The 24,099-nt window shown below is 42.6% G+C and overlaps 3 protein-coding genes across 11 annotated transcripts in view; all 3 read right to left on the bottom strand.

The window, feature by feature from the left end:
• Positions 1-808: 808 nt before the first annotated feature.
• LOC109634482 (T-cell surface glycoprotein CD3 gamma chain) lies at positions 809-4,238 on the bottom strand. 4 transcript variants are annotated; one of them, XM_020094972.2, is made up of 6 exons: positions 4,065-4,238; positions 3,787-3,870; positions 3,255-3,476; positions 2,893-3,030; positions 1,697-1,770; positions 809-1,187 (listed from the first exon to the last, which is right to left on the bottom strand). In XM_020094972.2, the coding sequence occupies exons 2-6, from the start codon at positions 3,839-3,841 to the stop codon at positions 1,125-1,127; spliced, it is 552 nt and encodes a 183-aa protein (XP_019950531.2). In that variant the 5' UTR covers positions 3,842-3,870; positions 4,065-4,238; the 3' UTR covers positions 809-1,124. The 4 variants fall into 4 exon arrangements, with proteins under 4 accessions (XP_019950531.2, XP_019950533.2, XP_069390353.1 ...); XM_020094974.2 differs by having other exon boundaries at positions 1,697-1,755; XM_069534252.1 differs by having other exon boundaries at positions 1,697-1,755; positions 3,787-3,873; positions 4,065-4,222.
• A 1,683-nt stretch (positions 4,239-5,921) lies between these two features.
• Positions 5,922-12,276, bottom strand: LOC109634432 (transmembrane protein 25). The gene is made up of 9 exons (XM_069534251.1): positions 11,996-12,276; positions 10,891-11,008; positions 9,665-10,009; positions 9,281-9,571; positions 8,982-9,113; positions 8,856-8,889; positions 7,715-7,824; positions 7,353-7,436; positions 5,922-7,242 (listed from the first exon to the last, which is right to left on the bottom strand). The coding sequence occupies exons 2-9, from the start codon at positions 10,967-10,969 to the stop codon at positions 7,169-7,171; spliced, it is 1,149 nt and encodes a 382-aa protein (XP_069390352.1). The 5' UTR covers positions 10,970-11,008; positions 11,996-12,276; the 3' UTR covers positions 5,922-7,168.
• A 1,586-nt stretch (positions 12,277-13,862) lies between these two features.
• sik3 (SIK family kinase 3) overlaps positions 13,863-24,099 on the bottom strand; it is a 31,898-nt gene continuing 21,661 nt past the window's right edge. For 4 of the 6 annotated variants that reach the window (XM_020095110.2, XM_069534042.1, XM_020095107.2 and 1 more), the window contains 10 exons: positions 21,934-22,053; positions 21,091-21,149; positions 20,829-20,938; positions 20,412-20,581; positions 20,150-20,277; positions 18,596-19,353; positions 18,360-18,514; positions 18,002-18,131; positions 17,795-17,921; positions 13,863-17,169 (listed from right to left, as the gene is read on the bottom strand). In XM_020095110.2, the coding sequence (XP_019950669.1) occupies positions 17,800-17,921; positions 18,002-18,131; positions 18,360-18,514; positions 18,596-19,353; positions 20,150-20,277; positions 20,412-20,581; positions 20,829-20,938; positions 21,091-21,149; positions 21,934-22,053 (1,752 nt within the window). In that variant the 3' untranslated portion in view covers positions 13,863-17,169; positions 17,795-17,799. The remainder of the gene's footprint in view (positions 17,170-17,794; positions 17,922-18,001; positions 18,132-18,359; positions 18,515-18,595; positions 19,354-20,149; positions 20,278-20,411; positions 20,582-20,828; positions 20,939-21,090; positions 21,150-21,933; positions 22,054-24,099) is intronic. The other 2 variants (XM_020095108.2, XM_069534041.1) reach the window with 1 other exon arrangement.

Below are 24,099 nucleotides of genomic sequence, written 5' to 3'. Positions count from 1 at the left end.
TGAGTGGTTGCGGTCGTGAGAGTCAACATCCGTGCATGAAAGTACACGTGAGTGTGTGTGTGGGATGATCAGGGTCGTGTTTTTTTTGTCTAAGCTCCGGATCTTTCTTCTTCCCCTCAGCTCTGGCAGAAAACGTCTGTAACAGCAGCGTTGTGAAGACCAGAAGTCACTTTAGTCACTTTCTCATCTCCTCCATTGCCTTCTCCTCCTCTTGGTTTCTTTCTAAATGTTTCTTTACTCTGTTCTCTTGTGCCTTGCTGTCTAATTATTTCTATCATTGCTCTCTATATTCTCATCTACTTGTATCTTTGATGCAAAGAAAGACATCTGAAAGCCCCTCCCCTTTAGCAGATAGTTGTGGGAGTAGTGGTCAAAGTATTCACATTACCCAAAGTAAGTAAGATAATATTATAGCACGTAAGTGTCAAGTGTAAAAGAACACTTTGTACAGATGAATGGCCTCACAAAATTATTTGCATTGTTTCTCAAATCTTTGCTTTTTGTGAAATAATCCGTCCGAACATGTGAGAGGTTTATAGGAAGAGTATAACAGGCTATATTATTCTATGCAACTGGTAAAAAAAACAAACCACAGACATCTGATCTGGGATCTGTGGTGGACATTGCTTTTTCAAAGAATTTGAAAACCAGTGGTTTAATGTTTAGCAATGCTTTTTTTCTTCTTCTCTGAACAAGTAACTAACATACATATGAGTATAGAGTATTAGCAGCAGGAGTTCTTCCATGTTAAAATACAGTCCTTGAGAAAATGTACTTAACAACAGAAGTTGCAGGCATCATCAGAAAAGACAGGCAAGTATTTTATTGCAAATTTTCATCATACAACATGGTGATGACAATTTTGTTGGAAAAAAAACATCTGTAAGGTTTATTGTGGCGTGGTTCTAGCAGCCCCATATGTGCAGATACAACAAATCGATAATTAAGGAAAATAACACATGGTCAAAAATACTGCTAAAATGAAAATAATGCAACAAGCTCATCAAACAAGCACAGTGAAAATAAACTAATATTAGTATAATAAAGAGCAAATTACATCAAGGTTGAGCGACAATGCATCACACGCTGCACATCTGGGGGCGGAGATGGGGCGGTCCACCCCTCTATCTATTGTGGTTAATGACATCATACGTGTCCTTCCGGGCACCACTGTTGAATCTCAGACGCTGAGGGAGGAGGGATTGAATATATGAATTAAAAGAAGAAATAATTAATAGTTAAATGAATCAAAATCATCATTCCTTCATTTTATTTAAAGGTAAGGGTGTAGAATTGTGTGATTTCTAGTGTTGAAATTGCATGTTGCAGCGGAACACCCCTCACCTCACACTCTCCTTACAAACATGACAAAGAACCTGTGGTAAACTTCAGTTGTCTTAAAAACTCAAAAGGCGTTTAGTTTGTCCAGTCTGGACTAATGTAAAAAACATGGCGGCCTCCGTAGAGAGGGTCCCCTGGATGTAAATATAAAGTATTTAAATATAAAGGGCCTTTTCTGGGGTAAAGAAAACTACAATTCATAAAACTTAGATGAAACGAACTAGTGAAAACATCATGAGGATTATTCTACATTAACTTTCTGCCAATCGTTCCCTTTCACCTAAATCTTACACACTGGACCTTTAAATGTGATTATCACATATTGCAGTGGAAAGGCCGTCACATGTCATCTCACCTGGTATGGGTCGTTTGAGGCTCTGTTGCGCATCTCATTTGGAAGCGGTCGCTCGGAACCTGAGGACAGACGAACTGATGATTGCACAAATACTAGTATTAGTAATTGTTTTATTTAAAGATTGGATCTTTCATAATGAGTACATTTTATTTAAGTTATTAATTTGGATGATTGATATATGTATATATAGTGTATGTGGCAAGTGAAAATAATAATAATTAGTGAACTAGTTAATAAAGAACTTCCTGTTCCTGTTCATCTATGATACAATAAATATGCTCGTAGTCTCAGGACAGGCAGGTTAGCGTAGCCCAACACAAAGGTTGTAAACATTACACATAATTTAGCTGATGCTTTTATACAAAGCAACTTCCAATAAGTGAATTCAACCATGAGTGTACAAAAGTACATGAGCTTCAAAAAAGCCAAGTGCTACATCTAAGTGAAACAGATATTTTCGTCACTCTGAATACGGCTATATTACATAATATAAACAGATTTTTTTAATCTGGTGCATTTGTAGAAACTGACACTGAATTATATAACACAACAATAAAAATTAACATTATAATAATAATAACAACAACTTAAAAAACGCACAAAGTTTGACCAAACACAACAGCATTTCACAAAACACGTCAACATTTCAGATTACGGAAAAGGTGAGTCATGGCTTTTTGTTCCCAGACAGAATCCAAGTTCCTGACAACAACTCTATGTCATTCCCTGTTTCTATTGTCACTTATCCTAGCAGCATCCTTGCAGGAGTTTGAATGGATGGAAGAGGAGATGGAAACCATTAGAACATATTTAAACCAAGGGCATTCATATAACTATCTCTGCCAAGAAGGTTAATTCTTTGTCAATGATGTCAATCAGGGATGTCTGTGTAAATTGTGGCACCTTTATGGCCCCTTATTCAGAAAAAATCTGCCACTGGAAATAACCAATCATCAACCAGAGTGAACACATCAACTGAATGTAATGTTGATGATCAGTATTATGCTGTTGAATTTTCCGAGGTGTCATCTTGAAATGTTGTTTTGACCCTCAGAGCCACCGTAGAAAGTAATTCCTATTACTTTAAAACACAATACAGGGATTTTTCTTATCTTTGAGAAGTTAGCCACTTACATAACACTACCTGGCCAAGTCAGATTTGAGATAAGAATGAATGTTCATAGATAGATAGATACTTTTCTTGTGAGAGATGACTGGACCAGCCTGAGACGCGATAAGGTAGACAGCCAATCCTAACAAGATTGTTGCCACCGCATCTCCAATAGTGAGGCCGACTATGGTAGGTAGGTTGAGCTCGATGCAGTTTTCACAGGCTTGACACACACACACACACAGAGAGAGAGAGAGAGAGAGAGAGAGTCTTGAGAATCTGAGATTTTGAAAAGTATTTGATTAATATAAAGAAATGCTGTAACATGCTGTAAACATTATCACACAGTGTGAAGACAAGTAATAGATGTAACATGCATTGCACATAAAACCCATGACGCACAACAACACTAGTGCTTTCATAACAAGACGCTGCTTTGGAACTTACTTTGTAATTTCAAATAGATTTCGTATTCCTCGAATTTGTCGTTTTCGACTTTCAAGGAGCATGTGTAGAGTCCTGACGATTCATCTTTGTAACGTATTGTCAGAGGATTTTTCTCCTCTACACCATTTACTTTGAAAGATGCATCGTCGGACTTCTTGTTGCAATTCAGAGTAATCCAATCTCCTGATGATGTGACTTTAATCATATCATCTGCTTCGGTGTCTGTGTAGAAAACAGAATCATGCACATTAAACCCGTGCTCCTTACTGAACGGCTTCTTGATAAAAACTCCGCAGGCAAACCTTCATTAAAACAAATGTAAACACAATTTCACTCATGCAGTCACTATTGCACAACTCCCTTTATCTTTACAAGCTGTTAAAAAGTGTTTACTTTAATGAAGCTGACACACAATTAGCTGCCATTAAAATATTGAAAGGTTTTCTTTTTCGCTAAACCCATTTAATATAAGATGTTTGAAGACCTCGTTATAATCCTCATCTAAGTGAAAACATTTTGACAGAGGCCTTACCTGGCAGCGTCCAAAGCAGCAGCAAGCAGGCAGGCAACAGTGATGTAAATTTCATTGTGTGTGCACTTCTCTGTCTTCTGAGTTCTGCTGATGACAGGTGGAGATATTTCAGATCGCTGTAAGTAAAAGCGAGGATACGACACAGAACAGGAAGGGCGCCATTTTCTGGTCCCAGTCGACCATTTTATTAACTTCGACAGATAGTTGATGGTAAAAGACAAACACAATATGATAATACAACATGATCGCAGCAGGAAATGTATAATAAAAGTACAGACCTCAAGATAAGCAGACCTGCCTTGTTTCTGCTCTCGAAGCGTTTAGTGTCTGTTATGTGAGTGTCGGATAATCTAAATATCTGTGTGTGTGTGTGTGTCTGTCTGTGTGTGTGTCTGTGTGTGTGTGTGTGTGTCAGAGAGAGAGAGAGAGTAGGAAGGAAGTTAGTGTGATTGGTGGGTTTTCTGTCTCTGTTGAGGAATTGGTGTCACTGTGACTTGAAGCAAATGACACCATATGTTGTGTGACACTGGTGGGATATATAGTTTATTTGACTCTTTTTGTTTTTATTTCATTGTTCTTTTTGATATTTGAAATTATTGTGTTACTTAGATAATTTTACTGACGAAACATTCAATGTGCTTTTTACAGGAATTTGACTTGTAATAAAAATAGCTAATGTCTTCCATGTGACACTGTTATTTTTATCAAAACGTTTTTCACATTATTTCAAAAAAGAGACAGACAGCACTTTGTAAAAAACAAAAGATCTTCATTACCTCCTTAAGGTGAAAAGTCCTGGTTGGCCCGTGTCTCTTACCTTGGCCAAGGAGGTAATGTCTTCATCTGCATTTTGTTATTATGGATAAAGTATTGGATGCATTACCGTGAAACTGGGAGGAAGGATTTGGTGCATTTTAGTGATTTTCTCCACTTTCTTCTACATTGAGAGATAGAGTATGTTGAAAATGTTGCATTGATCTGAAATTAATTCACAAATCTTGATAAAAAAAAAAAAAATCAGGCATGTTTAGGGGACTGATATTTATGAGTGTATCCAATGTGATGCTCATCCCAAACAAAAATCTGGATCTGGTGAATTTAAATGTGGTATCATGAAACGACTGTTGGGCCTCGTGGAGGTATACGCGCTACTGAGCGCTATTCTAACTTGTTGATGTAATTTAAAATGTTGATGCTCAATAGTGATTAGTGCACAACCCAGAATACACAGCATGTTTGCATAGCTACATATCTGAGACTAAAGACAGTAAATCATGGAGGTTTTCCCAGGAAAAAATTCAAGGATCTTGATGAGAAAAAACATTTCGGGGACCGATATTTGTGTGTGAAGTTTGGTGTAGTTTGATTGAATTAAAGGGCAGTAGGACCTTGGCGGAGGGATGCACTTGTTTATATGTCAGAAGGATTACAAAAAATACTGATCCGAGCTGCACCAAACTTGGAGGTGGGGTGGTACCGGGGTACTTACTCTAGAATGCAAAGACATCTGACATATTCGTGGTGTTAACATCTATAAGATGGTACAATTTAGCACAGATAAACCAACTCTTTCCTTTTATTTTTCTACTTGCGTACTGACACTCTACGGAAACAAGTCTCTACCAGCTTCATATAAGCAGAAATGACTCATCAGTGTGTTAACGCTGGCTGCTGCTTTCTGTCGAGTTGCTGTGGGAGACAAAGGAATCAGCTCCGTGTGGTAAAACAGAGAAATGAGCACAACTGTGTGTGTTCAGATAAACATTTGAATTCCCTGCTTAATGTAAATGTTTGTCCCGCTGTCTGTGACAGACGACATTCCCTGTGAGGCGCTGAAGAAGCAGCGGAGACAGAGAGCACATTGCTCCAGCAACACCACAACTCTGTTTCCTGTTTGAAGAGAAGCCACAACAACCCAGAGTCAACACCTGGCGCACACACACACGCAGACACACAAACCTATAAACAGAAAACTCTTCTTGCAGCTGCTACTGAAAATGCAACAACACGTTCACCATCACACACACAACACAACTTCATCACACATCAACCTCTTAGCTTGACTTGTTTCCACCTAGTAATTCGCCTTAGACTGCCCCCTGGTGAGCAGTCATAAAACCACAGCATGTACAGTATTTACTTCATACAGTTTCAACTCTTTATTGACGTCCTCTATTATACACATATACATATGCATACAAATATACAATGCTCGACATGTAATATGTCCATATACAAATACATACTCTATTATTATGTTCGACCTTAAATAGGTTTCATTGGTCAAAATTGTAAAATTCACATACAGTACATTACTTTGGACATTCTGGTGTTAGCATAGAACATTTAATGCATTCAATTAATGCAACGGGGAGGACGACACTATGAGCGTGTGGTTACAGGGGGAAATCATAGCAAAACATCCCATAATGTGAGCTTTTTTTTAATGTCCAGATCATACTTTGCATTGTTGAGACAACACAGCAGCAGTGTAAATACCAGAGAGAGGAGAAGCATCAACAGAGGTCTGTACTACGAAGTGAGTTCAACATACCCAGGATACCTTTCAGGGATCCAGCTGAACGTAACAAACAATCACAGTCAGGCTAAGTGGTCACAAGAAGCTGATTGTCAACTCGTTAATTTAACCCAGGGCGCAAGTGAAACGGGCGGGGTTTACTGCGTATGACCAATCACAGACATGGACAAGTGAACTGACAGCAGGGCCGCATATTTCACAAACGAGGATCAAACTGTTGCGAGGAGACCAAAAACACATTATTCAGACTAAACGAAACAGTTACAGCGGTAAATGCAGGAAGAACAACTGGGGGAAAAATCTCTGATTGTGTGAATGTGTCAGTTATAGAACCCTCTGATGGTTGGTTATGTTCAGCTCCAGCTGCTGACAAAGTTTTATCATTCCCTCTGATGAGAATCTGTATCTTTCATAAATATACTCATCAGAGTAGCTCAAAGGATTTTGACTTGACCATCCACACTCACAGTGGGCGGAGCTTTTATACCGCTCCATCTCTTATCTGCAACTTAACGTATTCCAAACCAGGTTAGCCGTTCAGCATAAGTTACCATGGTGATTTACCCCGATAAGAAGTGAACGAGCATCCGGCTTCGTAGTACAGGCCTCAGGTTTGTTATGTGGACAAGAAATTCAACAAGTCTGAGGCGGAGAAAGAGTCAGAGTGTGTTGATATAATATGTGGGCTCAACAACAACATGGTCTGAGGGTCCTGGTCATTCCTGTCCAGCTCAAAGGGGAAAGATGATTGTTTGAATGACTGACTGGTAGTTCCCTCTTGGACAACTGCATCTGGTAGGAGTTATGCATGCATGTACTGTCTGTGTGTGTGTGTGAGGTAAGTCAGAGCCAGATCTCCTCGCTGCTTGTGCTGTTGACCTTATAGATGTAGCCCACCATCGGATATCTGGCAAAACCTGAGAATCATCAGGGAAAAGAATTCAGAAAGAACGCGTCATGGAAAAAAGGCTGCCGTTGCTCCACAATGAGGCTAAAGTATAAATAATGAAAAGTGTAGTTCCCTGACCTCTGGCGGCGTAGGCTAAAGACAGATCTTCCTCCTCCTCTTCCTTCTTCTCTCCCACACTGTTGTGCTGGGCAGCCTCTCGGGCTTCGAGCAGAAATGCAGGGAAGATGGAGGAGATGGTAAAAGAGAAGGGATAGCTTACAGAAGCTAATGCGTGAAGCTGAACCTTCCTATGAGTTCACGTCTTCCGGTCATTATGTTTATAATAACATGCTGCATTCAAGACTTGTAGGAATTATGGACTGAGTAACTCAATTGTTTGCAACTTGGACCTTCGTTGATTGAGCTTAACACCAAAACAAACTTTTGTTTCGTCATTCTCATCAAACTCCATCATGCAAAGAACTGTGGGGATCTCTCACCTTTTCTCAAAGTGCTGAGGTCGTTGAGCTGCATGTTGGAAGGCAGAGACATGTTCTCTCTTGGGATGAAGGTCTTATCGTCCTTCTCTACTTTCAGGTTGGCAGAGTAACTGTGCAAGAAGCATGGATTAGATGTGTTATTGGCCTTCAGGATGGATACAAAGTATTTATAAGAGCACAAAAAATACTTTCATCAGACCTTCCCTTCTGTGCTGAGGTTATTACTATCCGATTTAAATTATGGGGTCAGATAGTGGGATAGATGTGTGATGAAAGGACGGTGGTGGTGGGAACAAATAAAATACTCAATATACAATTTGTTACTTTCTATATTAAAGACATTTCATCCTCTATAAGTGACATGTAGATGTGTGTAATGTAGAGTTCTAATGCTAAGACCTAGCGTCCTCAGGATACAGTATAAAGAACACATTCTACGTGTCACTATGTGTGAGGCGTTCAGTGACCATGACTGAATCCATGTGACACATTAGGTCAACATTTTGGAGACATGAACTTGTGCCTGGGCCTTGTGCAGTCACTTCTTTGAGGTTGTGCTAGTTTGTATTCTTTGGGTAGAATCAGGAAACCAAAAACCCTTTGCTAAAATAAGCTATTGGACGTGTAAGTGCCGTGCCTGATCTAAACCTGTTTTTGCAGACTGTGGGGATGCTGGTTGCAGCTTCCTTTCTGAAACTATAAAAGTGACCTGCAGTAATTGAGCTGCATCAAGTAAAGACCTGCTGCTGAACTCAGTCCACAGAACAATGACGCGACACCAGCATTGCTGCACAAAGAGCTGTTCACTTGTTTATTCAATATTCAGCAGAACCCTGAACTGGAGAATCAGTTGTTGTTGCCAGCATCGTGAACGCACCCCATGTCATTAATGCGTCACTTATGCAGCTGCTGCTACAGAGTATTGATATTTTAATATTGAACATATTGCACTCTCTTAGGGCCTTAACAATACACATGGAAGCCAGGCAAACGTGAAAGATGTATGGAATCATACTTCTGTGGTCAGAAAGTGACACTTGCTTTGCATTAAATGCTGGCTGACTGGATTTCCATCTTTGCTGTTCTGCTGCTTTACTCTCTCCCTGGTATCCAATGACAGAAGTCTGATTACTTTGTTTACCTTTTCTTGGTCATCAGAATCTCCACTGGCTCGTCTGTAACACAACAAAAGGAGATGCATTATCCTGCTGAATAAATATTATGTGCTACAAGTTTTCCACTGCACAAACACAAACTGCCGTCTCACCGATGGACTTGCTTTTGTTTTTTTGCATGAGGCAGAGAACGATTAGACTGAGGATGAGGAGGGCCATGAACGCCATGGCTCCCCCAGTCACTATTCCCAGCATGGGCACCTCTACACGAGACTGCAGGAACTCTGGAGAGAGATGGAGAGAGAGTTAAAGGAATGACTTCAGGGAGCTATGCTAATTCATTGTCTTAATTGAGTTAGGCCAGCAGAGTGGTACCAATTTCATATTTGTGCTGTAATGAAGCTGCAGCCATGAGATTATTGGTTCCTCTTTGCCTTTCACCATCACTGACCTGCTAGTGTGAGATTGTTCTGCACCGCTCCGACACTGTTGCTGGCATTCAGCGATAAATTCCCTGATAGGCTACTGAGCGTCACCCTCAGCGTGTGATTGGTCAGCCAGGGGTAGCTGCGCGAGTCCAGGATGAAGAAGTCGGAGGTGTTGGCCACCAGATGGCCGGACTGGTCAACGAAGGTGATGGTGGCAGGTGGGTTGGACCGTACCAGGGCAAAGAGGATCAGGGACAGGCCGGGGTCTGAGGTTTCAGTGTAGTGGGCGTTCACCCTGAGGATCTCTGGCTGAACTGGGGAACAGAGGAGAGGAAGGACTCAGCAGTTTATTCATCGCATCAACAGGAATTAGCTGGGTCCGGTATTAATTCTGTAAAACTTTTTACACTGGACGTTGAGTGTGACTGTGGCATTGTAACTCTCTCCTGTCCGGGGGTTCGATGCTACACACACTAGCTCCCTGTCCCACTTTCTGGCCTGCAGAGAGAAGGTGCTGTTGTGATTGGTTCCTGGTCTCATGAGCACAGAATCTTCCTGTGATGTCATCACCAGGCGCCCACGGTTGGGGGACGGCGCTCCCTGTCGCTCCCCATTCAGGTACCAAGTCAGCAAAGGAGGAGCATGAGGATCCCAGCCGTCCGATTGGCAGTTAAACCGATGTGTCGTGTTCTCCTGCAGTGTCACTGCTGCCCGGTGCCATCCATCAATTTTTGGGGCGGGCTCAATCGCTCCTGTGGGGGAGTAATGTTGGATTGTTGGGGCCAGAAATGATGAATTAAAACATTGAAAAATGATCTACCCTGACAGTAAAGATAGCACAAAGCAATATCTCTAAATGTTTGACTGTATAGCCTATGTGAAGCATTTCAACACATATATTTCAAGTAAGATTAGCTTAGCTTAGCACAAAAATAGGGAGCAGGGGGTAACAGCTAGCCTGGCCCTGTCTAAGGTCACAATAAAGTCCACCCACTGGTAACTATGAATTTCAAGAATCAACATATTATATCTTTATTTTATCTAAGCAAAATCCAAAGTGTTAAATCAATAATTTGTGACGAATGATTCAAGATAATTAGCTATTTCCCCGTTTCCACCACCTGTAAAACACATTATATTAAACATGTACATTTTGTATATAATGTATAATATAATATAATAATTATATTTGTCTTACAAACTTTATTCATTACAAGACAGTTAATTTGTAGTACATTGTAAAAAAAACTTCTCAATCAAGAACTGTAGCTATTTTGTGACCGCACAACAGAGTCAAGCAGTTTCCCCTGGTCTTTATGCTAAGCTAAACTAACCAGCTGCTTGCAGTAGCCTAATATATGGCTCACAAGCAGACAGAAGTATCGATCAACTTCTTAAAAGTACTAATGAGAGGTCCTTGTGTTCAAATCCCAGCTGTGTGCAGTTTGCATGTTCTCCCTGTTTCCTTCTGTTTCGTAAATAAACTTTCTAATAAACAATCTGAAATTATATCAACAACAAGTTAATGTTGAGCCCGTTCATCCTGCGAATGTCATGTTTATGACTCGAGATCACTTGGCGGAATTGAAAAAGAAACAGCTGTATAATAGATTACACTTCCTGTGTACCTCACCTGTCCAGGATAAGGCCAGAGTGTGAAGGAACACGACAGCAGAGCCTGATGCCCACCTCCTCAGACACACACACTCCATACTGGCCCAGCAGAGCACCGCCTACACACGCACAACTACCTGCTCGAAGAAGAAATCACATAATTGTTACTCTAATGAAAATGATCGTTCATCATGTGAACAAAAGCCAACCTTCACTTCACCAAATCCACAACGAGCTACCCATGGAGGTAATTTGGGTTTGGACACCTGAGTTTGTTTAGTGTCTGCTTTTAAAAATTGTGTCATCTGATCAGGTTGTTGTTGTTGTTGTTGGATGGTTATAACAATATGGCTGATAAACATTGGAACACTACTGTTCTTATTCTACCTTACTTACTCTGGATAGTCCACAGACTCATTGTAGACAAGCTTCCACTGTGTCACTGAAACACCACAATGAGGTCTGTGGATTATCCAGAGGAACCACCATAGAGCAGCACTCAGAGATGGATTCAGCAAAACATAAACACATTAAACCAGAATGAGCTCAAATCCACACACACACACACACACACACACACACACACACACACACACACACACACACACACACACACACACACACACACAGCAAGTGCAGGGAATTAGCCATTTCTAGTGCTCTGGGTCATGTGATCAGTGTGCGCACCTTGCACGAAAGCAGGAACTGAGCCATCAAGGAAACACGGAAACAAACACACACACACACACACTAACACACACACACACACTCACACTCACACACACACTCACACACACACACACACACACACACACACACACACACACACACACACACACACACACACACACACACACACACACAAAGACAGTTGTTTTCACCACATGCACACGTGATAGAAGGTGTTATAGCTCTTTGCACTTAGGCTGGGGATTCTAGATTAGCACTGACAACTGGGGCAATTTGATAGGCTGCAAGGGGCTATACATTACAGTGGTGATACACACACACACACACACACACATACATACTGCGCTTTGCGAGGATGCATGCAGACATTTCAGTAGAGATGTGTGCACCTACATGCAGAAATAACACCATTCACAATACACACAATACATTACCTCAGCCCTTTCTGCAGATGCTGTTGGGATTCAGCCTGCTGGAGCTCCATGGCAGCAGAGGAGGAGAGGAGGGAGAGTGACGGATGGTGGTAACAGCAGAGAGATGAGAGGCAGCCCTCCCTGACTCAGTTGCTCTCCCATCTGCGTACACTCATTCACACATACACACAAACAGGGCTCTCTGCAAGGTATACGGCAGCTCCAGTCGCAGCGTTCACAAGCTGGCAGGGGCTGCCAGGGCCGGCTGACGCAGGCAGTCACGCTGTCGCCACTCTGAGAGTGGGAAGGGAGGAGGGTGAGAAGAGGAGGAGGCAGCGGAGGAGATGAAGGGAAATGGGAAAGAGAAGAGGGAGAGGTTAATGAGCAGAGGATGCAGAGAGAAAGATGGAGAAGAGAGAAGAGAAGAGGAGAGGAGAGGAGAAGAGAGGAGAGGAGGATGTACCGGCTTGAAGACAAGAGAGGCTCTGTGTAAAACATCAATCTTTAATGATCTAGGACTGGACATGGTGTTGTGGTGGATAGAATAGAGGAAACTGTCAGTTCAGAGAGATAACATCTTTTCCCATCATCCACTGCTCCAGTCCATCGTCAGGCATGTTAAAACAACCCCTGAGACACAAACGCTGACACACTACAGGGCTCACGCTGTCTGAGCTCAGTTACTTCAGACTGGAAAGACTCTGCACTGCAGCTGTTCAGACCAGAGCAGCAGCATGCAGAACACTGCAGCCATTAGACATGTTGTAATGAGAAGTCCAGTGTGAATCTAACAAATACTACGTCCTTACACTCAATACTAATCCTCATAACATCAAAGCACCTTGAGAACAAGGTCAGCAGAGGGCAGGGAAACATTAAGACTTTATAAGTGGAGGTTAATCAGCTGCATATGAAGACACTTGAGACACATACCTCTGTGTTCAGACTGTTGACAGGACTGGTTGGTGTGAGACACAGTCAGCTAACTCCTGTCTTTACACCTGCTGGATGAAATACCTCTAACAAAGAATGCACACATGCTGAACAGCAAAAAGTCTTAAAGGGATACGTTCACCCAAAAATAGAAAATCACTCATTATCTACTCACCACGCCGCTGATGGAGGGGTGGGTGAAGAGTTTGAGTCCACAAAACACTTTTGGAGTACCAGGGGTAAACAGTGTTGCAGCCAAATCTAATACAATTGAATTCAATGGAAAACTAAAAAAAAAAAACTAAAAATGCCTCCATGCTGTCGTGCCATCCAAGACGCGTCTTCACCTCCTTCGTTGTGCTGTTCTTGACCAGTTGCGAGTCAGTCTCAGCTCTCAATCGTAGAGTTTCACCCCAAGACTTGGACAAACATCAGTGTGATAAATAAAATCCAACATCCCATTCACATCAAGCTGTGACAGCTCAACAAGTTTGGTAGCCAATCAGAGACTTAAAGGTAGGGTTGGTAATTAGTTTCTGAAACTTTTTATCTTATTTGTTGAAATCTTCTTCACGTCGCCAGAAAAAGAAAAGCGGTATCTGTGGCCCTCACAGGACTATAATAAAAAAAGTCCTATCATTTCATTCAGATCAAATGACCGACCCGCCTGTGTGTGCGATGAAGTTAGTGAGCGAGTCACCGAAACATCGGCGTATCAGTCGTCAGTCAGTGCACATTCATGTGTTTGGGGGCTGTAGCTTTGACGAGAGTGCTGGTGGGAAGGGGTGGGATGTAGCAGTTACAGTGCAGCCTGCTCTTCAAGGATTACCAACCCTAGCTTTAAGACCTCCAGTGCACATGCATAGGAGTGTGACACTGAACTAAAAGCTTGGGATTATTATAATATTTGTTCAGACCGGTTTGTAACTGGTAACACAAAGACACACAAGTCATGACCTTTTTAAATTATTTCTTTATTTATATATATTTATTTATTCATCTCAGTTTGGTTGATATTCTTTTTAATCATTGTTGTTGCACTTTAGTATTTTTGTACTCAACAGAAGTGAACATAAAAACAAACAAAAAAAGAACCAATTGAAAAGAAAACGAACCTAATGAGAGGAGCAGAGAGCTGGCTGCCCAAGAAGTGAGGCTGGGATGGAGAGAAAAAGAAAAAGAACGTCAGGGATGGAGAGAATCAGACAAAAAGGAGAGAAGGAGCAGGGTCAGGGTGCAAGGTTGCTCTGATCGGGCAGGAGATGTGTGCGTGAAGCAGCTCTCTCCCCATTACCTCTGAATCATGTGCAGTGCTTTCCATTCCCTCCAGCGCTCCTTTCCTGTGTGCCACTGGTCACAGTATCAGACACAGTGTCTGAGTTTTTCTCTTTGTGAGTTTCTATCCTGTCATGAGACAAGAGACATGCAGACGTTTCCTCTGAAACACATCAAAGTACTCAGTTCTTTCTCTTCCAGATCTCACTTTTTTGGCTTGGTGTAAACAATGAGAGAAAACAGCAGTTAAGATCTGAAAGAGGAAAAAATGAATATGAGTAACTGCTGGTAAACAGGAAGTGACGTGATGTGAATGGAAAGCAGCAGGCGCTGCATGACACCATCTACAATTCTCTCATGTACATAGCAAACAGTGTCAACCATGCAGCCAGGTATTGTGAAATCTGGCCACTATAAACACAAACAGTATTTCTTTGCACCAGTCTCTTACTGGCCCAATATAGACTCTATATCCAGGGGTATTGTACTGTATATGGGAGGATAAATAGAGGTTAAACAATAAAGTAAATTGAAATTAAAAGGGTGGGGCGTTCAATCCTCGTCTGTGGTCCCCAGGGTGCTGTTGCCTCCATGTGGCTGTGCTCCAGCTCCACTCAGCTCAGGGTGGACAGACCTTGGTAGACATGTTTAAGGTCGGCACGCCTCGCCCTGCACCGACCGCAACCTTGTATTCCTCCGCAGCAGGAAAACTTAATTCATCTATGGTCACCTTCTGCAATAAATGTTTCCCTTTTAAGCTTTGGAGGTTTGTCATAAGAGAGGATCCATTAACCGTTCATGAAATGTAACCGTCGCCTTCTCTGATTGTTCCTTCCATGCTTGAGGGAGGGAGAGGGGGCTAACACAAGTTAAAGATAATCAAAAGAAGGGTGAGGGCAGTTGAGTAAAAGCAGTTGTAGTTTCCTCCTTGGTTGCAATAAAAGATTAGCTTGTGAGGAGGGGGCCATGTCCAGGATGCTTCATCTAATCAGAGGCAGATGTAGTAAAAGATGGTGAGGATCTCAGCGGACATGAAGGGCAGCAAGAGAGAGAAAGAGAAGTGGGTTTGTCCATCTCCACACTTGTGATGTTCAGGATGATATGTCAGCTATTTTACAAGTTATTCCCTTGTTTTTTGTCTTCTGTTTTTTTTTTTTTAAGTGTGTCAAAGTCTCTGTAGCACCCGAGCCAACCCAGACAAAGCCCAAAGCCTGACCCTGTATAGCCTGCCGCAACTACAACGTTAACAGAAAACAGGCCCAAACATCAACAAGAATGACAGTCACAACATCAAGGACTGAAATTATACTTTAAAGAGCAACACAAGATAATTACTCTCCTCTTATTCAAGTGTCTCAATATAATAATATTAGAACAAATAAGAACAATCTTTTTTAACGGGACAGAAAGAGCAGTGTCTCTTCTCTCCGTCCTCTTTTGGCTAGAAATCTCAAAGATTCACAAAACAAAAAAAAACAAAAAAACAAAAAGAGAACACTTTAAAGTACAAATGATAAAACAATAGCAATATAAAAAATCCTCCCCAACAACAAAAAGACAAAAAGAAAGTAACAAAAAAAAAATGTTGATACAGAAATTGCAATAGCATTCTATACATGGCATCACTGTACAAGGAAAGGAGCGAAGGTCTGGTAAATCTACCCACAATGCAATACACTGTCACTGACATAGGGGGAAAGGCAGGATGGAAAAAAGAGGTGAAAACAAGGTGAGGAAAGTTAGGGTTGGAAAAGGGGTGGGGGGTGGAATTGAGAAGCAGGGAAACATCGTGACGGGTAATAAGGACTGTGAGGAGGGTGGAAACAGAGAGAGGGTAGAGGATAGAGATAGCTTGAACCGAAAGTGCAGAATTACTTAAGTAATCAAAGAACAATGTTGTCTTTCTCGCAACACAGAACTGTAATAATAATAATAATAATAATAATAATCATCATCATCAGAATAAAACTTATTTTACAGAAAACAGTAATAACAACAAGAATAACAATATTGACCATAATGCCTGCATGGACATTAGCCGTAAAAATGAATTTAAAAATAAAATTAAAAGAAACAAAGAAAAATACCAGAACAAGAGAACAAACAAACAAAACTATGAGAGCTGGTTTGTCCTGTGCGATGTCACTGAGCTCTGTCTTTGGAGAGAGAGCGGTTTTGTTGCCCAGTTGGAGCTTGATCGGAGCCTAAATCCAAAACACCACCCGCCATCCGGACAAAAAAGGGGGGAGGAGTCGCAACAGTCGAGATTTCGGCCTGCGCCGGCATGATCTGCCGCGGGGTCAGCAGGAAAGGGGAGGGTGGCAGACTGATTCTCATAGACAACCTTCATGTCCGCTCACGCCTTCTTCTCAGTCACACATGCACACTCACGCCAAATGTGAATACTTTGGGTATGTGGCAGCAGTGAGTGTGTGTGCTGGACTCCATGTTCTTTGTGAGTGTGACTGTATCGATGCGTTGGCCGATGAGGCACATAACGAAGTATGCCAGTTAATAGCGGGACGAAGGGTGAGAGGGGGAGGTTTAGGTCAGGGCAGCAGGTGGGTGTGGGGGGTGTGGCAGGGGGCAGGTTTGTATGGGAGCGAGGGGTGGGGGGGCTGGTTGTCGAGTTGCAAAGGGGGAGGAATAGGAACCCCGATCTACCAACACGACGGGAGGTGAAAAGAGGAGACATCCTGCAGCAGTGGACGCTGGATGTCCCTGCAGAAAATGCTGGCACTGTGACCTGTGAACCCCAGGGCCCCACCTGTGACCCCCCCACCCCACCTATCGGATGTCTACACCTATCCACACTCCCCCTCTCTCGCGCAAACTGCTCTCCCAGAGACAGATGGAGACAGACAGATAGACGCAGAGTGTCCCCCTGCTTAGGGAGACGAAGGTGGTTTGGCGTGATGCTGCTCAACACAAGTCAACACAACTCAGGATGGCTGATATGGACCGCTGTACACAGGAGACACGATTTCCTCCAGGAGGGAAAGAAAAAATACACAATAATTAGTGTAACAAAAAAATGATGCTGCAAGTCTTTCATAGTATTCAGTGTGAAATAAGTACTTTTCTACGCAACCAGCTATTTTCAATTTCGTGCATGTCTCAACAAGTCGATTTAAAAAGGTTTGAATGCATATTGACTGATTGCAGTGGTTTTTGGATCAGCGCATCATGCAAGTTATTAGGCCCTACCTCAGCCTCTTAGCGACACTTTTGGAACTGGATGAGACAGGATGTCGTTTAAAAAAAAATTTGATTGATGATATACAGCGCGATTCGCTAAAATACTTGTGGTAAAGGTTACGTGCTTTATGGGAAGTGTAATTTGCTCTTCAACGCTCTGCAAAACATTTTCAAGCAGCATTTTAATATTGAAGCCGACCACAGCATAGTTTCACTGACTAAAACAACAATAAATATTTCTGTCAGCTCTCCAGAAAACTCTCAGATTTTAGGTGGTTGTTTTCAAACAATGATTAGATGTCAGGTTGTGTTTTCATTCAGCTCCTCAGGTCTTGATGGGTTACATGCATTTGTAGCTATCCAAGTAATTCTTGTATATGAAGTGAAGATAAACCCTTTGCTTAGTGTGTGTACCTGTGCTAGACCCCAGCCTGCTCCATGCTGTACTGCAGGTCCGGGGGCTTGTAGCTGAGGAGCATGTCACTGGTGCAGGAGGAGGGGTAGCAGGCTGCTGCATGGAGCTCCCCTTCAACATCACAAACTGCATGAGAAACATATATAATTTAAAGACACACAAAGAGAAAATCCACAGTTTCCGATTATCTCATATTTCCTACTGACCTGACTCTTCCCGGTGGTGCAGCTGCTGGCTTCCTGTCAGTGATGTTTGGCTGAGGATGTCTGACATGCGAGCGGAGCTTAATGCTTTTCCAGCCAACAGGCTCATTCCAGACATTGGCTCTGCCTGGTCCTGAGCAGGAAGTAAAATGAATGATGCTTAATAACAGCTTCTACTTAAATAAGGACTTTGTCTTGGATGATTGGTTTGCAACAGTGTATCAATGCCTCCTTACACCTCACCTTACAGTACATTAAAGGCCCAGTCTGATCAAACATTACGCACCAGGCCTTCTACAGCTTCTCAAATTGAAATGTGGCCAATCTGTTCTAAGTAAATCGTTAGCAGACTTTCACTCACAAAGGCATCATCACAGGTCTGGATGGTGTGGTGGCGCTGTAGCTGTCCACGGGACCTATAGGCGTCACCCTGGGGACCTCTTGAATATCCCACACCGTTATGATCAGGCACCTCCATGGCTTGCCCCGGGGTCCTGCACTCCACATGCTCAGATTCTAATAGAAAACATTAAGTACGTTATAGTGTGAAAAAATACAAAAAACAAGTTTCATAAGACACATGTCAGCAGGTCTTACCTCTTGTTGCTGGAGCATTCCTGATGAAGCCGCCATGCCTGTGTGTTGGGGAATTGTAGGGTGGGGTGCCTCCTCTTGGAGGCCCCAAGAGCTCATGACCTTCTCCTGCCTTGGCCAGCAGGCCCTCGTGCGTGTGGTGGTAGCCAGTCGGCACCTCATCCTCCTCCATGCTCTCTGAGTGAGGTAAGGTGGGGCAAGGTGCCTGTGCTGGGTGCTGCTGTGGCTGGACATCTGGGGGTCGAATTTGTAGGAGGTGGAGGTAGTGCTGGCCTCCGGAGGCACCTTGCGGCACTTGGGGATCCAAGCTCTCACCCTGGCTCAGCTGGTGGAGAAGCAGCATCTCTCCATACTCTTGGGGTGGACCACTGGGTGGTGTGGGGGGTGCTGGGCACGGCCGAGGGCTCTGCCTCTTCAGCAGGGCAGCTAGGTCTTGGGGGGGTAACCTGGGATCAGTGTGGCCAGTTAAAGAGTGCCGGGGGGAAAGGAGGCCCTGCAGAGTAGGAGTGACGTGCTGTTGTGGTGGGCGGTAGTCCAAAGGAGTTGGGGAGAGCAGGGCCTGCTGTAGTGTAGAGGGTGTGCCATAGCTGCTGGCCCCCACCGCCCCGCTCTGGTAACCCTCCAGGCCGGGGACTTTAAGGGAGGCTCCCTGCAGGTATGGGCTGAAAGAGGCGCCCCGGGAGGCTGCGTCACCACCAGAGAAGATGTGGGCATTGAACTGTGCCTGCTCATAGGCTGATGTGAAGCGGCCAAGGCTGCGACTGGATAGGAAGAGGGAATGCACAGGATGATTAGCAACCTGTTTTCTACAGCAACATGCTCCTACTCCTCTTTAGGGTGCAACTCCATCACCTTGCTTTCAACAATATACAGGACACCTTCATTAAGTCACTGCACACAGAGAGCCTAGCAAACACTTCAGGATCGGTCCAGGTTCAAATGTTCACTAAGAGGTGTAAAGATATTTCAATTGATCAATTTAGATTGGTGTGTATTTGAAGATTATTACATGTTCTCTCAGTGAAGGCATTCCTGGTTACCGGGGACTGTTCATGGGATGGTGATATCAGGGGTCACAGGATGACTGATCTCCTACTCCAACTGCTGGGACCTCAACATATATACTGTGCTCCTAAAACACCTACATCCAACCACTCACCCAGCTACTCTGTAGTGGAGAATGTGTCGAGGACATCATCTCTGGCAAACTTGAAGTAGGATGTTAGTAATTTTAAATCCAAGTAATAAACAATGTCCTCATTGTCTGCCGATTCACACAGATATTTTCTAGCCTGAGTAACAGTATTACTATCAAGTTTCAAAATACAGTTGAAAGAAATAGCAGTGTTAAACAAAAACAAAACAAACATATAATGAAAAACGTAAAAATACATCATATAGCATGCAGGGTTCAGGGTGGTGAGGTCATGATGAGTATTAAGAAAAAGTAAAACAAAAAGATGGATGAAGATGACGAAACAGAAACAGTCCAAAGGTATTGCTGGTAGGGTTTGGCAGCCATCGGGGGGGGCGTGGTGAAGGGATGGGTGGGGTCACCTGTGCATCTCGGCGTTGTCTGCACTCAGCTGCTTCCCGAGGACTCTGTGTCCCCCTGGCGTGGACAAAAAGCTGCACTGTCTCTGCGCCCCACCTCCGAGTTCCACTTCCTGCACTTGGATAGTCACCTATACAAACAATCTATGTTAATACTCATTGTTGATCAGGAAAAAGGGTTATGATCCTCAGTCACATGGACATGTTATCATCAGCTGAGAAACAAATGACAAGAGCCATAATTTGATTGGCTCTTTGTAGTCACCTGCTGTTGCTGAGGTACACCCTGGGCCAATGGGACAGTGGGGCGAGTGGATGGTGCTTGTTGATTGGTTGGTAATGTAACTCGAGGCAGACCTGTGGGAGGAGGGCTACCACTTTGTCCCTGGTACATAGCTGGAGCACCGTGCTGGTACTGCACCTGTGATGGACCTCCTGGGAGAGGAGAGGAGGAGGGAGAGGAGAAACTTAAAAGTAGAAGGTTTTCCCCAAAATAAAAGTCAGTATTTGTATACAGATGACAAAAGCTAGTGGGTATATAAAGTCAAACCAACTCAAAAAAATAAAAAAATAAAAGATTAGTAGTAAACTGATGACTGGACAGTACAATGCACCGTTTTACCTACACCACTTAGAATATGAGAGGTATTGCACTATGCCCTCTTGGAATGGTATTACTAACCATGTCCTTGCATTATGCCTGCAGAGCCAGGCGGAGGGCTCTGATTGGTCTGTCTGAAGAGGTGGTTGCTGGGATGTGTTGGCGGAGGGCTGGAGGGCTGGATACGCAACCTGAGGGAGGACAGGACAGTGTAGGAGAAGAGAAGAGAGAGAAACGACAATGGTGTGATGTAACACAGTATCAGGTTCATTATTCACCGTTCAATAGCTGATGACTAATGTGTGTGTGTGTGTGTGTGTGTGTGTGTATATTAATGTTTCACCTCTGAAGCTGGTGGGTTAGGTGACTAGGCTGGCTCTCTCCATGGCCTAAAGACAGACCCTGCAGAGAAATGAAAAATAAATTTGCTCAGAGCTTCAATTTAAATGTGTTAATGTAATTATGACCATGTAAGGCTAAATACATCAAATTATATACATACAAATAATAAACATGCGTGTCCCAAAGGAAGGACACAAGCTGATGGGACAAATGAGGCCACGATAAATGTCCAAGCCTCATGTGAAGTAACCAAACAGTGCTACCTATGAACATTAAATTAAGAGTCCTGTTCCATTTTTGCAAACCCACACCTGCCTGCACCTGCAAAGCTCTGTAACAGACTTGGACCATAACTTTACAGCCAGGTCAAATCCAAACCTGCAACCTGTGATTGAACACACATATTACATACACAGCCACTCACATCAAATTGTGAGTGGCTGTGCTCCTGTTCAAGTTGAGGCACTTTTTACAAGCAGCATAATAATGATAAAGTATTCACCACTGACAATTAGTCTGTATGTGATCAGTTTTATTGTACTAGCTAGTTCAGTGTGAGTAGTGACACATATTTGAGCGGAAGTGAATTGATACAAAGTGGTGTCACAGACGTTCACAATAAAATAAATCCTTGCGTCTGACTGGGTTTCTAATTTATTCAGAAGAAAGTCTCACCTGCTGCCTGCCCCATAACACATACACATACATTCCAGCATAGCTCAATATATGTACATGCTTAATGTAAGAGCAACGCTCATACCGTCCTGCATGAAATATCATGGCAATTTCTGCATAGTTTTTGTTTGTAACATCTTCACGAAACATCCTTATCAGCTTCAAATACCTGGATTTGCTGGTGTAGGATTTGTTGCTCTTGCTGGTAGAGGATATGCTGCTGCTGGGTGTGCTCCAGGAATCGCTCATCCTGCTGGGCAGCATACATTTTCTGGAGCTGCTCACACTCCTGTAGGGAAACAGACAGGGAGTGCAAACTTTATTGATTTGAATTCAAAAACAAAAACTAATGGATCCAGAGAAGCATCCTTCACTAATACGATTTAATCCAACAGTTCAGTTTAAAGCTTTATGATAATAATAATAATAATAATAATAATAATAAATATTTATATAGCTCCTTTCAAAAGATAGTTATTTGGTGTTTTACAAATTAAGAATGAAAAATTGAAGGCAAACAATAATCACACAGCAATAGAGCACAGATACAAAACAAAATGTTACAGATGAGAAGGGAGTAAAAACAAGATACAATAAAACATTATCAATTGATTAAAATAGTCAGTAAGATCAGAACAGTCTTTAAGAGAGATTAGAAAGAGGATAAGGAGTTTGCCAGACAGTTCTCCACAGGAAGAGATTGTTCCAAAGGCCGGGAGCCCTGACAGAAAAGGCTTGGTCACCTTTGGCCCTCAGCCGGGACAATGGAATGGCATACACGGCTATAAATGAGGAACTCGTGTTGCAACCGGGCACATATGGTGTCAAAAGATCTGAAATGTACTTGGCTACAAGTCCAGCACGGACCTTAAAAGTTGCTCTCGCTTTTAGCAGATTTGGTGAGGTGCCTGGCTGCTGCATTTTGGACGAGCAGTAATTAAAGTCGACGCTGAGGCAGGTGAGGAAAGAATTGTAGTGATCCAAATGAGGAGAAAGGATGAATAATAATCTCTAGGTTTCTTCTGGATAAAAGCAGGCTGATCTTTGAAAGTTTCCTGAACTGCAGAAATCACGACATGACATGAAGTGTGTTGACATGATTATTTAAAATTAGGTCATAATAAAAGATGACAGAGATTTTAAACTTTTACCCCATGTTTTGGTCAAAATTATGTATGTATCTTTATTTGTTATTTCTATCCTACTACCCCACAACATTATTTATCAACAGTCAATCATCAATTTATCAGAACTAAGTTGTTAAACGTAGCTTTGTAAGCATTTCCCCATCTTGCTATTAATTCCTGCAGCAAATCTCAGCACTAACCAGTTCACCAAGCTTAGTGTTCAGGGGCAACACTTTCCTCTTCTTTAAATCTCCCAGTGGAACCAAAGTTTAACACCATGCGTCACCAACTGGCTGTAAGCCTAAAGCTGCTGGAGTGGCATGAGCAGCACAGGTACACTCAAACAATTAGGCTAATGATACTAATCACATTAGCTACTAAAACTAGTTGTGCTGCAAATGATGAACGCAGATCCTTCTACAGAATTCCAGTCTGAACCAGTCTCCTGCTGCATATGAGTGAGATGTAGAAGCCTATTGCCTCTAAGTGCTCGGTGAAGTCCAGAGTTATGAAAGCAACAGGCTTGCCAGCTTGTATGACCTGATATAACACATATAATACACACTGAGTCATGTAATCTTCCCTGCGCTTGTTTACACCCAGTATCTTCCAAGATGAAAAATATGTACACTCCTATAGGTTTTCAAATCAAATCAAATATACTTTATTTGAAATTTGTCTTGGGCCAAAGTGCTAGAGCGGGGGTCCGGTGTAGGTCAGGTGTGTTAACCTCTCCTTTAGCCCTATTAACCCTCTTAACACTTGAGAGAAAAGATAATCCAGGCATGTCAGTGCATGCCTAAGATGAAGCACCCAATGCAAACATGATGATTATCTCTTCCTTTCCTACGCCTCCTACTGGGTGAGGTCATCGCAGTGCAGTGTCACTGCCAATGATGTGATGTCTCGAGAAGCAGCTTGAGGTGTTCTCAGGTGAAAGACTTCCATTGATCTCATCAAAAGAAATAATCTCCGCTGTGCTTAAAACAGCGCACGGCGAGTCTGAATTGTTTCAGTGTTGTACTTTGCAATGTTCATGACAGTCAAATAAAGGGGAATCTGCTAAACAGAATCTTTAAAAAAACATTACTGCCAATGCTCCTCAAAGCTTGATCCCTGCTCTGCCAAATCTGCCATAAGACCATCAGAAAAGCATTCCCCATTTTAAGTTTGAAGTGTACAGGATATTTATATTTACTACAAAAAAT

Source organism: Paralichthys olivaceus, chromosome 11 (assembly GCF_024713975.1).
Source record: "Paralichthys olivaceus isolate ysfri-2021 chromosome 11, ASM2471397v2, whole genome shotgun sequence".
In the NCBI taxonomy this organism is placed as follows: domain Eukaryota; kingdom Metazoa; phylum Chordata; class Actinopteri; order Pleuronectiformes; family Paralichthyidae; genus Paralichthys; species Paralichthys olivaceus.
The sequence above is the reverse complement of the archived record's forward strand: the minus strand, read 5'-3'. Positions and strand labels throughout refer to the sequence as shown.